Source organism: Phocoena sinus, chromosome 6 (genome assembly GCF_008692025.1).
Source record: "Phocoena sinus isolate mPhoSin1 chromosome 6, mPhoSin1.pri, whole genome shotgun sequence".
In the NCBI taxonomy this organism is placed as follows: domain Eukaryota; kingdom Metazoa; phylum Chordata; class Mammalia; order Artiodactyla; family Phocoenidae; genus Phocoena; species Phocoena sinus.
In genome coordinates this window covers 10,234,751-10,253,405 of record NC_045768.1, presented here as the reverse complement: position 1 = coordinate 10,253,405, position 18,655 = coordinate 10,234,751, and the positions used below count along the sequence as shown (strand labels likewise).

The window sequence follows — 18,655 nt, the reverse complement described above, 5'->3', positions numbered from 1 at the left end:
TCATAAATACTATATTGTTCACAAATATTATGTCTTATAGCCCCAACTCCATTGCATGCACAGAGCAGGCTATGAGTGTTCTGTTCAGCTTTCATTTCCCAGTAAAAAAGAAAAAACTACAAATACACAGTTTTCTAACTAGGCTAAACACTGACAGTAAGAGTCTAAAGATGAGGTGTACCCCACCTGTCAATGCTCTGAAACTCTTAAAAACAAACAAAACCCCAGCAGATGAAAAAATGAACTGTCTTTCTCATCCCATTCTAGCACTGACTTGCTGTAAAATCATGCACCAATAATTTTATCTTTCTGAACTGCTGCTATTCTCATTCCCACTAAGGAAATGATAAATTTTCAATAAATTTCAATAAAATTTTCAATAAAATATGATATTAAGTGAACAGAACAGAAATGAACAGAATGAATAGAAAATTAGTGCCTAACACCAAAGCATCTGCTATCAATCATAATAACTAGGAGCAGCCCACATTTGTATTTTATACCTCCCCCTGTCCACAGAGCAATAATGCTGCTTCACTTTCTAAGTATGATTTCAACAAAGTCCATGAATAATTTGACCACTGCTTTTATTCACTTTAACAGTAACCAGGAATCATTAATGTCACACAGACTGAGGCACCCTAGCCAACCACCAGCATTTTTTTTAATATTTTGCAGCACAACTGGAAACAGACATGGACAGACAGTACAAAAGCTAAAAATCTCCGCATGAAATTTTACCTGTCCGTGTATGTCTCCACACACTGTTACTGGTGTTGATACTGGCTGGACATTTGACTCTTCCAAGAGGAGGTCACAAACATAGTCACATAGCCGCTGTAAGAAGAGAAAATAAAATGCAACCTTTTATTACAATATTAAAACTAAAGGCCAAATGCAAAAAAGACAAGAACTAATCCGTGTATTATGCCACAGGAAAGGAAACTATGATGATTCTGGGATTCGATTTCTGTCAGCTTTTACCTTCCTCTCACAATGCCTATTCCAAAATGCAAACTCCCTGGCTATACAGATAATAGGTTCTAGAAGACAGAGAGCTCTGCAAGGAACTGTAAAATGATGTTTTTCAACAAAAAAATGCAAAAGTCAATAATTTTAAGAGGAAAAGGTTTTTACCTGCTAATTTTTGTGTGTGTGTGTGTGGTACGCAGGCCTCTCACCCCTGTGGCCTCTCCCGTTGCGGAGCACAGGCTCCGGATGCGCAGGCCCAGCCGTCATGGCTCACGGGCCCAGCCGCTCCGCGGCACACAGGATCCCCCCGGACCAGGGCATGAACCCACGTCCCCTGCATCGGCAGGCGGACTCTCAACCACTGCGCCACCAGGGAAGCCCTTATCTGCTAATTTTTAAAGTACATTGCAAACCACGCACTTACCGAATATGACCCAGCAACTGCATTCTTGGCAATGAAAATTTATGATCACATAAAAAAACCTGTACACAAAGGTCCACAGAAGCTTAATTCATAAGAGCCAAAAACTAGAAATAAATCAGTTGTCCTTCAACAGTGAACAGTTAAATTATGGTACATTCACACCGTGGAATACTATTCAGCAATAAAAAACAAACTACTGACACATGACAATCTGTATAAATTTCAAGGGATTTATGCTGAGTGGGGAGAAAAAAAAAACACCTATCCCAAAAGGTTATATACTGTATGATTCCATTTATATAACATTCTTGAAATAAAAAATTTATAGAAATGGAGACCAGATTAGTGATTGCCAAGGGTCTAGGAGGTAGGGGCAGCAGGAGGGAGATGCGTATGGTTACAAAAAGGACAACATGTGGACTCCTTGGGGTGATGGAACTGTCTGTATCATGAATGTGGTATTAGATACATGAGACTACAGATATAACAATACTGCATAGAACTAAATACACACACAAATGAGTACAAGTAAAACTGGAGAATTATGAACAAGATCGTGGAGTGTATCAATGTGAATATCCTGATTGTGGTATTTGTTCCACAAGACATTACTACCAGAGAAAACTGGGTAAAGGGTACATGGGATCACTTGGTATTATCTCTTACAATTGCATATAAATCTACAATTATCTCAAAATAGAAAGGTTAACAAAATTAATCGCAAAATGTAAATTTAAGAGTCACTCTACCTTTTAAAAAGAACTCTAGGGCTTCCCTGGTGGCGCAGTGGTTGAGAGTCCGCCTGCCGTTGCAGGGGACGCGGGTTCGTGCCCCGGTCCGGGAAGATCCCACGTGCCGCGGAGCGGCTGGGCCCGTGAGCCGTGGCCGCTGAGCCTGCGCGTCCGGAGCCTGTGCTCCGCGACGGGAGAGGCCACAACAGTGAGAGGCCCGCGTACCGCAAAAAAAAAAAAAAAAAAAAGAACTCTAGGGGAACTTCCCTGGTGGCGCAGTGGTTAACAATCCTCCTGCCAATACAGCAGATACGGGTTCGAGCCCTGGTACGGGAAGATCCCACATGCCGTGCAGCAACTAAGCCCATGCACCACAACTACTGAGCCTGCACTCTAGGGCCCGCATGCCACAACTGCTGAAGCCCACGCGCCTAGAGCCTGTGCTCCGCAACGAGAAGCCACTGCAATGAGAAGCCCATGCACCGCAACAAAGAGTAGCCCCTGCTCGCCACAACTAGAGAAAGCCCACGCACAGCAACAAAGACTGAACGCGGCCAAAAATAAATATAAATAAAGAATCTGCCTGCCAACGCAGGGGACACGGGTTCAAGCCCTGGTCCGGGAAGATCCCACGTGCCGTGGAGCAACTAAGCCCATGCATCACAACTACTGAGCCTCTGCTCTAGAGCCCACAAGCCACAACTACCGAAGCCCACGCGCCTAGAGCCCGTGCTCCACAACAAAGAGAAGCCACTGCAATGAGAAGTCCACGCACCGCAACAAAGAGTAGCCCCCGCTCGTCGCAACTAGAGAAAGCCTGCATGCAGCAACAAAGACCCAACACAGCCAAAAATTAATTAAGGAATTAATTTTTTTTTTTTATTTATTTTTTATTTTTTTTTAGGAATTAATTTTTAAAAAAAGAACTCTAGGGACTTCCCTGGTGGTCCAGTGGGTAAGACTCCACGCTCCCAATGCAGGGGGCCCAGGTGTGATCCCTGGTCAGGGAACTAGATCCCACGTGCATGCTACAACCAAGAGTTTGCATGCCACAACTAAGAGTTCACATGCCACAACTAAGAGTTCACATGCCACAACTAAGAAGTCCACATGCCGCAACTAAAGAAGTCTGCATGCCGCAACGAAGATCCAGCGCGCTGCAACTGAGACCTGGCACAGCCAAAATAAATATTTAAAAAAAAAAAGAACTGGGGGGGAATCTTCCTTCCATCTGAGACCAGTTAATACTACAGTCAGAGGCCCTACTAGATTTTATGAAGATCTGCCAAGAAAGGACAAGTTAAACTACACAAGCATAATGAAATGATTTTAAACATTAATTAAGGAATCTAAATGCTACAATTTACTTAAATATATGAGAGACACACATTAACAGTTATAGCGGGCTTCCCTGGTGGCGCAGTAGTTGAGAGTCCGCCTGCTGATGCAGGGGACGTGGGTTTGTGCCCCGTTCCGGGAAGATCCCTCATGCCGCGGAGCGGCTGGGCCCGTGAGCCATGGCCGCTGAGCCTGCGCGTCCGGAGCCTGTGCTCCGCAACGGAAGAGGCCACAACAGTGAAAGGCCCGCGTACCGCAAACAAACAAACAAACAAACAAAAACAGTTATAGCTACAACACTTTACACAGAGGCAAGCATAGGAGAGAACTCACAATGGGGGGGGGGGGTGAGCAAGAAAAAAGTCCCCCCCCCCAAAAAATGAGGAGAAATCAAGCTGTTTAAAACATTTTCAAAATAAAAAGGTTTGCTCTTATTCGTAGGATAAGTTCCTGATCTTCAAATAGCACCTCAAAGGCAAGATCATCCTTTTGGCCTGGAGTCCTTCTGGCCCTGAGTAGGGAGCTCCTTCTGTGCTGAATTTCCTACAACCCTCAGATGCTTCAATAAACAATCCTTGGTCCAGATATATAATCCATCCATTATTTGTAAAAGGAACAGATACTGGTGAGTGAAACAATGTTTCTGAACTCAGAGCCTTAAGTTTATCATGAAAGATGGTCTCTAAGGTTCCTTCAGTTCTACTTTGCATTTGTTTAAAAAAAAACAAAAACAAAAAACCTCAGCTTTTTCCTTCCTATGTAGGGAAAAACTCAGTTCTTCCCTACTTTGTGCTTCTTTCCTATGTGTCTCCCTTACTAGTCACACAGAACACTCAGTTTTGACACTCCTGGTCACCAAGGTTTTTTCTCCCTACAATATGCAATTCTCTGCAACACCAGCGGGGTATCCTACGATTTAACTCAATTCTGACATTATCTACCAGAGATAGTGTCAGATCCCACAGGTTAAGGGCTCAGTCCCACAACACTGCCCCCCTGCCCACAACTCCCCTGCCAATATACATACACACTTCAGACACCAGTTGCAAGCCCAGGTTATCACCTGTGCTTCTAACCAACCGGGTATAGATCAGAGGTTCCAAAGACCTCCTCCTTAGGTTTGAATAATTTGCTAGAGCAGCTCACAGAACTCAGGGAAACACTTGCATTTACCAGTTTACTAAAGGATGTGATAAAGGATACAGATGACATCCACATTTAAGAGATATGTCGGGCAAGGTATGGGGAAAGGATGGAAACCACTGATCTTTTTACTATCACCATAGTTTTGCCTTTTCTAGAATGTCATATAGTTGGAATCATACATATGTTGTCTTTTCAGGTTGGCTTCTTTCACGTAACAATATGCATTTAAGCTTCCTTCATGTCTCTCCATGGCTTGATAGCTCATTTCTTTTTAGTACTGAATAATATTCCATTATCTCAATGTACCAGTTTATTTAACCATTTGTCTACTGAAGGACATCTTGGTTGCTTTCAAATTTTGGCAATTATGAATAATGCTGCCATAAACATCTGTGTATAGGTTTTACAGTGGATGTTAAGTTTTCAACTCATTTGGATAAACACCATGACTGCTACATCATATGGTAAGGGTGTTTAGTTTGGTAAGAAACTGCTAAATGATCTTCCAAAGTGACTGTACTAGCCTGCATCCCCATCAACAATGAGTGAGAGTTTCCGTTGCTCTACAGTTTTGCCAATGTTTGGTGCTGTCAGTGTTTTGGATTCTGGCCATTCTAATAGGTGTGTAGTGGTACTGCCTTGTTGTTGTTTTTGTTTTGTTTTGTTTTTGGCCGTACCACGCGGACTGTGGGATCTCAGTTCCCTGACCAAGGACTGAACCTGGGCCCTCAGCAGTGAAAGCAAGAGTCCTAACCACTGGACCGCTGGGGAATTCCCACCTTGTTTTAATTTGCATCTCCCTAATGACATATGATATGGAGCACCTCTTCATAGGCTTATTTGTCATCTATATATCTTCTTTGCTGAGGTATCTGTTCAAGTCTTTGGCCCCTTTTTTTTTTTTTTGGCTGCGTTGGGTCTTCGTTGCTGTGCATGGGCTTTCTCTAGTTGCGGTGAGTGGGGGCTACTCTTTGTTGCGGTGTGCAGGCTTCTCATTGCAGTGGCTTCTCTTGTTGCAGAGCATGGGCTCTAGGCATGCAGGCTTCAGTAGTTGCAGCACATGGGCCCAGTAGTTGTGGCACGCGGGCTCTAGAGCGCAGGCTCAGTAGTCGTGGCACACAGGCTTAGCTGCTCTGCGGCATGTGGGATCTTCCCGGACCAGAGCTCGAACCTGTGTCTCATACATTGGCAGGCGGATTCTTAACCACTGAGCCACCAGGGAAGCCCCTTTGGCCCATTTTTAATAGGGTTGTTTGTTTTCCTAGTGCTGAGTTTTAAGAGTGTTTTGTTTATTCTGGATAAAAGTCCCTTATCAGACATATCTTTCACAAATATTTTCTCCCAGTCCGTGGCTTGCCTTCTCATTCTCTTGAAAGCATCTTTTGCAGGGCAACGTTTTTGTTTGTTTTTTTAACTTTCTTTTTTTTGGCTGCGCGGCTTGTGGGATTTTAGTTCCCTGACCAGGGATCAAACCTGGGCCCTCAGCAGTGACAGCATGAAATCCTAACCACTGGACCACCAGGGAATTCCCATGCAGAGCAAAGTTTTTAATTTTAATAAGCCCAGTGTTTCTCAATTATTTTTTTATGAGTAGTAGATTGTTTTGATTTGTCTGATTTTTGTTTGGGGGATGGGGAACCAGGAATTTGTGGGGCTTTTTTAACAACTTCATTGAGATATAATTCACACATCGTAAAATTCACCCCTTTAATGTATAAAATTCAATGGTTTTCAGCATGCTCACTGTTGGGCAACCATCACCATAATCAATTTTAGAACATTCTCATCACCCCAAAAAGAAACTGTATACTCATTGGCACTCATCTCCCACCTCCCACAACCCCACCCCACAGCCCTAGGCAATCACTAGTCTGCTGTGTCTATGGATTTGTTCATTCTGGGCATCTAGAAATGAGGCCTTTTGTGACTGGCTTCTTTCACTTAACATATGTTTTTAAAGTTCATCCACATTGTAACATACATGATTTGTTTGTTCTTCTTTATAGTTGAATAATATTCCATTGTATGTATTTACCACATTTTGCTTATCCATTCATCAGTTCCTGGACATTTGGGTTCTTTCCACTATTTGGCTGTAAGAATTTGATTTTGACACACTAAGTCTGCAATGCCTATCAGACTTCAAAGTGCCTAAGATGTGCTGTAAACAGCTGACCCAGTGAGTCCTGAATTCAAGGAAAAGGATGCAGGCTAGAGAGACCAATTTGGAGATTGTCAGGAAATATATATTTCAAGTCATGAGACTAGAAGAGACAACTAAAGTGGCTGCTTACAAATAGGGAAAAGGATAAGTTACAAAAAGGAGTCTTAATACTTCACACAGAAGTTAGGGACAGAAGGAGGAACCAGCAAAAGGGACTGCTTGATGAGGTACAAAGGAAACCATGAGAGTGTAGTATTGTGGAAGTCCGGTGAAGAAAATGTTTCAAAAGAGGAGTAATCAGCTATGTTCAATACTGATGGAAGGGGCTTCCCTGGCGGCGCAGTGGTAAAGAATCCGCCTGCCAATGCAGGGGACATGGGTTCGAGCCCTGGTCCGGGGAGATCCCACATGCTGTGGAGCAACTAAGCCCGTGCGGCACATCTACTGAGCCTGCACTCTAGAGCCCGTGAGCCACAACTACTGAACCCGCGTACCACAACTACTGAAGCCCGTGCTCCTAGAGCCCATGCTCCACAACAAGAGAAGCCACCACAATGAGAAGCCTGCGCATCTCAACGAAGAGTAGCCCCCTCTCGCCACAGCTAGAGAAAGCCATCGACAGCCCAACACAGCCAAAAATAAATAAATAAAATAAACAAAATTTTAAAAAAAGAAAATACTGATGGAAGGTCAAATTTTGGAGGAATAGAGTAGGGCCCAGAGAGAATATTCCTTTACTCCTAAATCAACAAGTACCAATTGCAGGATATCTTACACAAGTAACACAATGGCACAGTTCAGAGGTTAAGAGCACAGTCTCTGAAGTCAAAGAGATCACAGAACAATATCACCTCAATTTCTTACTACCTATTACTTAGCTTACTGTCTGTTACTTAGCTGTGTAACCCTGCTAAGTTACTTCATCTCTCTGTGCCTCACTTTCCTCATCCACAAAATAGAAATACCAACCTGGGGGACTTCCCTCGTGGTCCAGAAGTTAAGAATCTGCCTTCTAATGCAGGGGACGCGGGTTTGATCCCTGGTCGGGGACCTAAGATCCCACATACCTCAGGGCAACTAAGCCCATGCGGCGAAACTACTGAGCCTTCCTGCACACCACATCGAAGAGCCGGAGCGCCACAACAAAAGATCCCACATGCCTCAATGAAGATCCCATGTACCACAACTAAGATCCAACGCAGTAAAATGAAAAAATAATAAAATAAAATAAGCTAGGAGGATATACATCAAACCCAAAACAGCAGTTGCCAGAGATGTCAACCAAAACGCATTCCACTTTCATCTTTGTTTATTTATTTTACTTTTTAAAAAAGCATGAAGGGGCTTCCCTGGTGGCTCAGTGGTGAAGAATCCGCCTGCCAATGCAGGGGACACGGGTTCGAGCCCTGGTCCGGGAGGATCCCACATGCCGTAGAGCAACTAAGCCCGTGCACCACAACTGCTGAGCCTGCACTCTGGAGTCTGCGAGCCCCACTGCTGAGCCTGCGTGCCACAGCCGCTGGGGCCTGTGTGCCTGGAGCCTGTGCTCTGCAACAAGCACTGCAATGCGAAGCCCATGCACCACGGCGAGGAGTGGCTCCTGCTCGCCACAGCTGGAGAGAGCCCGTGCGCAGCAATGAAGACCCAACACAGCCAAAAATAAATAAATAAACAAATAAATTTATTTTAAAATATATATATATATATATTGAGTTGGCCAAAAAGTTCCATAACACCTTATGGGAAAACCCGAAGGAACTTTTTAGCCAACTCAATATATGACTCAATTTATTTGAAATGCCTGGAATAGGCAAATCCATGAAGATATAAAAAAGATTAATGGTTGCTTAGGGCTGGACTTTGAGGTAAGGGGTAATGGGGAGTTTCTGTTAATGGGTATAGTTTCTCTTTGGGATGATAAAAATGTTCTAACATTGATTATGGCAATGGTTGCACAACTCTGTAAATATATTAAAACCCACTGGGAAAAAAACCCCACTGAATTATACACTTTAAAAATTAATTTTATGATATGTGAATTATATCTCATAAAACTGTTATTTTTAAATTAAAAATATATATTACTTCTTTAAAAATAATAATTACCACGTTGACCATAACCACTCAAATCTACTCCTTGTGGATAGAGGTAGCTGTCCTCCCAATCAATTTCAAAAGATCAGTGTTGTACAACATCCTCTTTCTATTATAATCCATTAGACCTGTGATATATAATTTATTATTTGTATAGTAATTAGCTCCCAAAGTTTACAATTACTGTTTGCATTTTTTTTTCCACCCTAACTCACTTCCATCTAGCTTAAGGGTAGTTCCAAAGAACAAATATGCCATGATTGGCCTGTATTTTTTTATAGTCTTTCATTACCACCTCCCTTCTCAGTCAGCCAGAAAAAAAGAGCACTACTTTTTTTAGGTTAGCCTCATAGAGCAACAATTTATACTTTTAAATGTACTTTCTGAAACTATACAATTTTTAAAGTAAAACAATATAGTGATTTTTTGTTTTTTTTTTTTTTTTTTTGGCAGTATGCAGGCCTCTCACTGTTGTGGCCTCTTCCGTTGCGGAGCACAGGCTCCGGACGTGCAGGCTCAGCGGCCATGGCTCACGGGCCCAGCCACTCTGTGGCATGTGGGATCTTCCCGGACTGGGGCACGAGCCCGTGTCCCCTGCATCGGCAGGCAGACTCTCAACCACTGCGCCACCAGGGAAGCCCTATAGTGATGTTTTAAAGTACCTATCTCAGGACCTTACCCACCTTTCTTAGGTATAATGCCTTGCTCAATTAATATTTGCGATTTTTTTCAGGTACACTCACCAAACCTCCTCAAAGAGAATTCCACCAAGGTATCTGCAGAAGTGCTTTGCTGTAATTTGTCCAGGAGTGGGCAGAGTTTTCTGTTTGTTGCCAGGAGGCCTGCTTGTTCTCAGGCACTTGTCCCACCCACACTCTTTCAGATTGCACATCTTTTAAGAACAGGCCTAACTTCCATCAGTGAAGGTCAGAGCCCATACCTAATATATTCTCTGACATAAGCGTATAATGTTGATCTCTCCTCTTGCCCACTCTTGTAAATTTGGGGGCTCCATCAAATTTGGTGTACACCCCTTTAAAGATCAATTATTAGTATGTTACCCAAACAAACCAACCTACTATAAACTCCACCACGAATTAAGCCAGACTGTCCTCTAGAGAGGGCTGAACTCACCCTGCGTTACACTGCACTCCATTCCCAATTGCTTTTTCCCAAATTGCACTTTAATGTCATACTATCAACCTGTAGTAAAGGACATTATAGGAAACAGTCCTCTACAGAGCTTGTCATTGCGTGGACTATAAACAAGGTGCACAGGATGCTGTGATTAAATAGTTGCCTTCAAGGAGGACTGGGGGAGGAATGTCTCTTTGTTTCTTCCATCAAGGATAGATGTGATTTCCCTGAGAAGCTTATTTTTATCATCTTACAGACTCTGTAAGTTTTTTTTAATTGATCAGTTTACATCTTTCTGTAGGCTCCTAGAAAGCTTAAGGCCTAATCTCAAAGAAGTAACCCAGTCATCATAGCTTTTCTTTTATATGTACTATTCTTATTTTTCCTATTGGCTCCATTTTGGTTTCCTATCTTTATTTTCTTTTTGTCTCATTTTTCTTACTTATTCTGAATATAATTTATCTTGCTATATTGAATGCTTCTTTGTAAACCACTCTATATACTTTTTAGAACAAAGTGAGTTATCATTTAACATTCTGAAACTAATCACAGCACAGATTCGTGAGGGACTCTATCGTTCCCATTTTGAATGCTGCAGAATTTGCACCCACATATGACTGGCTCTCCTGGTCCATAATGCCTCCTGAACTGCAAGTCACTTATAGTGACTGGCCCAAACCCCCCAGGGCTGATCTGAAAGTAACAGGAGACCATTAGCTAAAGAACATCACTGTGAAACCCTACCAAAAGCCAGTGAGTGCCTAGCGAACCATGTAAACTACTTAAGCAACATCTTCAACCCGAGGCCAGGCACGCAACTTGAGTAAAGTTAACAGCTGCCTCCTATAACTGCCACTTCTGCAGTCCCAACAGAGGACTTAGAGCACTAAGCCTCTAAGCCAAAGCCACTGCCTCTCATCACTCCAGTTCAGCAGCAGCTTACAAATTCATATCAAGAGCACATAAAAATAAGAATTCTATGAAATCTCAGCACAAACTCTACATATGTCAGCCAACTACACACACACTGGCCTCTCAGAGCCCAGTCTTGCCATGGGAGAGGCTCTTCCAAAGCCCTTCACAGCTTTTTTTTGCAGCTTGATTTGTAGGAAGCATGGTTTGTTTCTCTTTCTGCCCCAAAGCAGTCACTGAGGCAAGATTCTCAGTCTTATCCCAAATTTAGGGCAAACTTCACCCATTTCTCCCCACGGTGCCTAATTAATTCGTAATCCTTGAAAAAGTAGAGGTTCATGGACCCATTCTTAGGAGACCCTATTTCCCTTCTCTACGTTTTCCTCAAGATACTTGTTTACAGATCCACTCTATTCTCTGCTCCTGTCTCCCCTGTTCTCTCTTGCCCCTCAAATACACTGGGTTTTGAATTTCTGTAATTCTTCGTTTAGCTGATCTTGTTATTGGAAACATACTATTTCCTTTATTTACTTTTACATACTGGTATTTACAAAATCTCTTCTTAAGAAATAAAAATCTATCTAAGATTATATTCTACACAGCCTTTGAATAGTCTCTACTATAACACAAATCACTGGGAATGAAGAGTGGGAGCGGGAATCCAAGATGACAATGATATTCACACGCTAACAATCCAGAAGGAAATATCTGTACCTTCAGTAAAAACCAGAGTTCCTGAGCCCTGGCACTACCGACAACTCTCTGTTGTGGGGGCTGCTGTCCTGTGCACTGTATGATGTCCAGGAACATCTGGCCTTTACACCCCCTAGATAACTGCGAAAATCTACAAGTGTCTCCAGACATCGCCAAATATCCGCTCGGGGGCAAAATCACCCCCGGCTGAGAACCACTGGTCTAGACCTTTCTCCTGAGTTTAACACTATTAGAACAGTGTCTGGAGCACATTTGGTAATCAATAGATATTTGTTACCCAACAGATCTGTTTATCCAACAGTTTTCTGAACGTTTCTGCCTCAGTCTCTTGACTTGGCAGCATCTCAAATTCAGTCTGGCCCAAACCAAACTCCCTTGTATGCCTTAATCTAGTTATTAGTATTTACTAAGTAATCCATGCCAGAAACTAAGAGATTACACTAAACTCTTCTCTCTCTCTCTCAAACCTAGACATAATCTGTCAACAGGTCCTATTATACCATCTTCATTTCCTTTTAAACACCACAACCACTTGTTACTGGCTTACTTCAAAAGCTTTCATGTCACCTGGTCTATTGCTCCTATGACATTTTTGTCCCATTCCAATCCAAGGTCCATAATGCTGCTAGAAAATTCCTAAAACCTGTCACTGTCCCCCTTAAAAACCTCTCAAGGACACTCCTCTATGATAGTGTTTCCCAAACTCCATTCAGATATCATCTTTATGATTTTGTCATATTCCTACTACATACAACAGTGTATCTCTCTAATAGTTTCCTTTGAATCTACTTTTCAGTTAGTCATATTTTTTAAAATATCACCAAGCATGATTTATTTGTTTTTCCCTAAAATATAAAAACATTTCAAAGTGTTTATACATGAACCATCTCAAAGATAAAAATTCAAGTTTATCAGCCTCATCTTCCATGATTTGGTCTCTGCCTGTCTTCTCTGCACCACCTCAAGCCATACCAAACTACTTCAAGTTGACCAGCCATCTTCTTTTAGATTAAGCTATACCATTGCACATGGTATTTCTTCTGCTTCATGTTCTTTCCTTCCTGTCTTGTCTACCTGAAAAAACTCTTCTCATCCTCTCATTGTTCCTCCTTTGTGAAACCATCTGTGGCTCCAGAGTTAGATGCTGCTTCTTCTATGTTCTCCGATATGCTGGACAGCTCTCTATTTTAGCACCTACCAAACTACGCAATGATCATTTGTTTACCTCTCTATCTCCCCTACTATATTGAGAGCCCCTCAAAGACAGAGAGAAGTGCCAAATTCTATCTCTAGCATCCACAGGGAATAGTACTTGACACAGGAGACAGTTAAAGAAATGTCTGTTGTAAAGCAGTACGGTTTGATTCAACACACCTTAACTGAGTGTCTATCACATACAAGGCAGTGTTCTAAGACTGTGGAGAATACAAAAATAAACAAGATATGATCCTGGCCCTTCAAGAAGCTTGCAGTCTAATGGTGGAGACAGGTATATTTACTATCATACAAGACAGAACAATACAAGTGGTAGTAAAATGGAACAAAAAGTGCTATGGGGCAAAGGTTAGTATAGAACAGAAAGAATGGAAAATATTTTGGCCTTGCCAAACATCCTGCAGGATCTTAGTTCCCGAACCAGATATTGAACGTGGGCCATGGCAGCAAAAGCACCGAGTCCTAACCACTGGACCACCAGGGAATTCCAGAATGGAAATTTTAAATAGCAAATAAATTCAGGTACATACTCTGCTGACTCACTGTGGCAAAAATCACTTAAACCTTATCAAGTCCTGATATTTGCTCTGCCTATCACAGTGATAGAGTGGACATGAAGGTACTCTGAAAACTGTAAGTAGCTGTGTAAATTCTAACCATTACTAATAATTCTGACTACGGAATCCAGGAGCCCTGTATGGAGAAAGTGACATCTGAGCTAGAGCTAAAAAGGGCATGGAGGGGAATTCCCTGGTGGTCCAGTGGTTAGGACTCTGCGCTTTCACTGCTGTGGGCCCAGGGTTCGATCCCTGGTAGGGGAACTAAGATTCCACAAGCCATTTGGCGCGGCCAAAAAAAAAATAAATAAATAAATAAAATTAAAAGGGGCATGAAGGGTATTGTATAGAGGAAACATAAGTGGTAGATATGGACGTGAACCCTGGAGCCAGACTGCCTAGGTCTGAATGCAGCTCCTTCACTTACCTACTAGCTATATGCCTTTGAAAAGTTACTTAATCTGCCTGTGCTTGAGATACCTGTCTGTAATATGGGGCAAATGTTAGTACCCAACTCACACAGTATTAAATGATTTAATATTTGTGCTATATAAGTATTAAGTAGGTAAAAGAAAGAGACTAAGCAGAAGCAAAGAAGCAGGGAAGTACAAGGCACACCATCAGAAGAAAGCACTCTAATGCACTCAGAATGGAAGGTAAAAAGAAAGGTGATTAAGTGGAAGACATACTTAGAAAAGTATGCTATTTGCCATCCTAAAAGGCTATTAACTGTATCAGAAAGAGCTCTGCACAAAGAGGCTTTCCAACTTAATTCATTGATTAGCTGGACATCCTCAGGCAGATCATAAACTCTACAAAGCTCAGTTCCCCCTCAGTAAAGTGAGAATAATACAGAACTAGGCAAACTCTGATTCTCTCTCAGCTCTGAAATTCTAGAAAAGGGTCTGGGGAGTCATTAGAAGTGTGCACTGTCCCATAGGAAACCTACTACCACATGTAGCTATTGAGCACCTGAAATGTGGCTGATCCAAACTGGGATGTATTGTAAATGTAAAACATATACCACATTTTGTAGACTTAATACAAAAAAAAGACAAGGTATTATGTTAGTAATTTTATATTAATTGCATGTTGAAATTGGGTTAAATAAAATATTACTAAGATTGATTTCACCTTTTTTGGGGGGGTTTTTTGGGGGGTTTTTTGCGGTACGTGGGCCTCTCACTGTTGTGGCCTCTCCCGTTGCGGAGCACAGGCTCCGGCACCTGTTTCTTTTTACTTTAAAAAATTTAACAATTTGAGGCTCACATTTCTGAGCATTTTCTATTGGACAGCACTGCTACAGACTATTTTCAGAAGATCCAAGAGACTGTGATTCTGTAGCCAAAAAGACAAAATGTCAAGCATTATCAGAAAGGGTCTCAGAAAGATTATCAATGAAAACACTGAAAAAACTATTCTAGCCCTATAGAAAGCCACAGTCTGTCCCTAACTGCTGTACTGTGTTCATTTTTCCTTGAAATACCTAAAGAAAGATAATATACAAAACCAAACAACTCAGGTAAACAGAATGATCAGTAAGACAGGCAATAAGGTGAGTGACAAGACTAACAGGCTTCAAATCCAGAAGGCTCAAGACTACCATATATTGAGAATCTATAAAATCAGATAGAGGCTGAATAAGGAGGTACAAAAGGCTCTTCACCAAGTCTTAGAAAAAAGCAAGAGAGAATTCTCTGAAGCTTTATGGAGGCATTTCAAACAGAGGTACAATTTTGCAGAGCAGTGGCCTTATACGAAAAACAGAGATGGCTCAGTGGCCTTATATGAAAAACAGAGATGGTTCAGACTAAACATAAAAGTGAGTTCCAAAAAAGATTACAGCAACTATCAATCCATAGAAGTGGTTACTTCTCCCTGTGTTGCATATCTGAGGTAGACACTAGTATTCTCCCAACCCCTACCATGGAAACTGTCTTCAGTTCTTCAGTAAAAAAAAAAAAAAAACTGAACACCAACTCAGTGTGCAACTTCTTTACTTACATGGGACCTTTAAGAACTGTCGAAGAGATCAGACAATCTCCAAGTTATAGAACCTCTCCCATGACAAAATACCTAAGTGTAAGTATTCAGTAAACCTGTCTTTCATCATTCATTCTTACATTTGGTCAGATATGGAATCTGTGGTTTCTAAGATCCTCTCTAAAATTTTTTTAGTGGATGAGAATCACACGAACTCTTTTTTAAGAAATGTTATGCTTTGGTCCACTCACCTTCGTATATCACCCTTATTCCTTCAAAACAGTTATGTACATTTGACCCAGGACTAGTGATTTGACCATTTCCAATTTAGATATAGAGAAATCATGATTAGATCTAGAACATCCTATGCATTTATTATTTTATTTAGTATCTCCAACTTCCAATTTAAAACACAGGTAAATTTCGGCCTGTTTTTCTACCAGAACAAATCTTTTCCATAATGATCATTAAGTGGCCCCAATGATTTTTCCTCCTTTGATAGAATATTTTATTTTGGCTTTAAAGCCTCAGAAAAAGTGCTCCTGGAATACTTTCTTGGCCTGCCTAATTTTAGTTTGCACTTCATGCCAAGAGGGAGAAACAGAATTAAATTTCTTTAAATACACCAGAGATGCAGCACAAGAAAATTAATCTGATAAAAACATTTCCAGGGCTTCCCTGGTGGCGCAGTGGTTGAGAGTCCGCCTGCCGATGCAGGGGACACGGGTTCATGCCCCGGTCCGGGAAGATCCCACATGCCGCGGAGCGGCTGCGCCCGTGAGCCATGGCCGCTGAGCCTGCGCGTCCAGAGCCTGTGCTCAGCAACGGGAGAGGCCACAACAGTGAGAGGCCCGCGTACCGAAAAAAATAAAATAAAAAAAACATTTCCAAGACAAAGAAGAAAAGCCTCCACTTATATAGAAAAATTCAGAATTTTTTTTTTCTAGTGGTTGGTCCCGGGGGTGCGGGGGAAATTTACTAGGAAACAGATACACACTAAGTACAGTCCAATTGTGTTGCAAAGGGAGATGAAATGGTTTAATAACTATATTCTCTTAGGTGAGGAAGGAAATCTAATGTTTATCAAATTAAGAGGTCTAAAGAAAATCCAACTGATTTGTCTTTCAAATCATTTCAATATCCAATATCGAGATACATTTCATAATAAGCAATATTTTACTCATTATAAACACAAAGCTTAAAACTGCCTTACATATCCTAAAGAACAGAAAGTTCCACATCAATTCACTGACATGCAAAAACCAACTTTAGTTTTCCAATGAACTGGGTCACAATGTCGCGTTTTTTTAAGGAAAAATCCTTGTTTCCTAAAAAGCCATATAGCAGAAAGAAGCTACAAAACTATCGTCACAAGAGCATGAAAGCTACATTTCTACTAATACTGGCTTTGTCCCCATTTTAATTAAATTATCCTGTTAAAAAGGGGAAAATGGACAAGAATGACTCCCCTATCAAACAGCACATATAATTAACATACAAGTTAGTTACATTCACAACAGCTCCTGTGGTCTTAAACATTTTGCACACTGTTGACTGATGTTAAATATCAACTCCCTGTACCAAGAGATGGCAAAAGAAAAAACCAGTAATATCTTCCTTAAGAGAAAAAAACTCACGGACAAAAATAAATTACTTTAAACCCACAGCTTAAAGAATAAAAAGAACTCAAAATTATCAACAGTTTACCCACTTACCACACAGCAAATCAAAGTTAATTGAACAAGAACAGGCACTACCACCAACCTCTAAACACTGCTAGTCACCTAAGCACTGGTTTTAACAAACGCATAGAAACACTTGTCAAAAAAGCAGTATCCTAAAGACTTACATTCCTTTATTCTTACATTCATTTCTTTACCCAAACATAGGTTTACTGTTGCTAGGACTCTGCAGTACAAAGAACGACTCATTTCCTTTGGATCACCAAAACAATGAAATCTTGAGCTAAGAAGAGATTGGGGCAGGGGGTGGGGGGGAGCGGGGACAACTTAAAGGACAGAAACGTATTGGTGTTTATTGAGAGCCTGTTATTTTATCCACTTAAAACGGCTCAAAGACGTGCTCGAAAACGGGTTCATATTGGAAGGAGCAGAAGAAAACCAACACTCCTAAAAAGCAACTGGGAGAAGTGCTCGAACAGAAGGACGACTTGACGTTCTCTCACCCTACCAGGTTGCTCGGGCCCCCGCCTGCCCCTTCCCATGCCCATCCCCATTCCTCAGGCACCTAAACCCACTGGGGCCGCGTTCCGGGAGCACGCTGCATCCCCTGTCAGACGCCGGCCTCCCCGCGCTCCTGTCACCGCCTCTGGGGGGGATGACCGCTGCCACTGCCCGCGGGGGCTCGCCTCAGACTCCGAGACCCGGGGTCCGTGTGGGGGGAGAGGAGTCTTGTAAGCAAAGCCGTGAAGGCTCGAGCTCCGGGGCAGCCCCAAGGCCAGGACGGGCAACCCTGGCGCAGAGGCCGCGACATTCCTTGGGATCCCCGCCGAGGGAATCGGGATGGCATTCGGGGGACTCGGGCTGCCCCCGCTCCCCGCGTGACGCCAAGTCGGAACGAGTCGCCTCGCACCGCGTTAGGCCCTCCACCGTGACGGGACAGGACACTGCCGGGGGTCCCGCGGAGAGAGGAAGGGCGGGCCGCCGGGAGTCCCGCTGCCGGAAGGGGGGGAGCCCCGAAAGCAGCGCTCCCGCCCCGGCCAGTCTCACCTTCAGGTCGTTCTCCGGCAGGTATTTGCACAGCCGCGCTATCTCAACATACTTGTCCAAGTCCAGGGGCGCCATTTTAGAAATAACAAGCCCCGACGGCAGCAGCGGCGTCCGCGGCTGTGCTAGCGGCGGCAGCGGCGGAGGCCGAAGCCGGAACCCTCCCTACGTCACGTCCGGCCCGTGAGACGCGTCTACGCAGCGGCGTAAAGCTTGACCCGATTTTCCCCAATGCTTCGGCACGCCCCACGCTCTCTCCCACGGAACACAGGCAGCAGGCCCCCAGAGCTCCCTGGGTCCAGGGAGCTGAAACTGCTGAGACCCGTAGTTGTTTACCGTGGGGTGTGCTGGGATTTGTAGTTTTCTGTAGTGGCCAGCTACTCTTCTTTTCCTCCCCTTCCCTTCCTCTAGACTTCCACCTCTGCGGACCCAGCGAGGCTTTTCCGATGCAAAATGGCAAAGTAGGTGACACTAGCCATTCCCTGGTTTCTCACTCCGACCCTTGTGAGCATTCTCTCACCAGAATATCTTCACTTAAAAAT

The 18,655-nt window shown here is 42.8% G+C and overlaps 1 protein-coding gene across 1 annotated transcript in view; it reads right to left on the bottom strand.

Annotated features, from left to right (window-relative positions):
• The window catches only part of PPP6C (protein phosphatase 6 catalytic subunit), a 33,137-nt gene extending 14,846 nt beyond the window's left edge, over positions 1-18,291 (bottom strand). Inside the window, exons 1-2 of the mRNA XM_032635160.1 lie at positions 18,117-18,291; positions 742-837 (exon numbers count right to left, since the gene is read on the bottom strand). Coding sequence (XP_032491051.1) covers positions 742-837; positions 18,117-18,191 — 171 coding nt within the window. The 5' untranslated portion in view covers positions 18,192-18,291. The remainder of the gene's footprint in view (positions 1-741; positions 838-18,116) is intronic.
• Between the last annotated feature and the right edge of the window lie 364 nt (positions 18,292-18,655).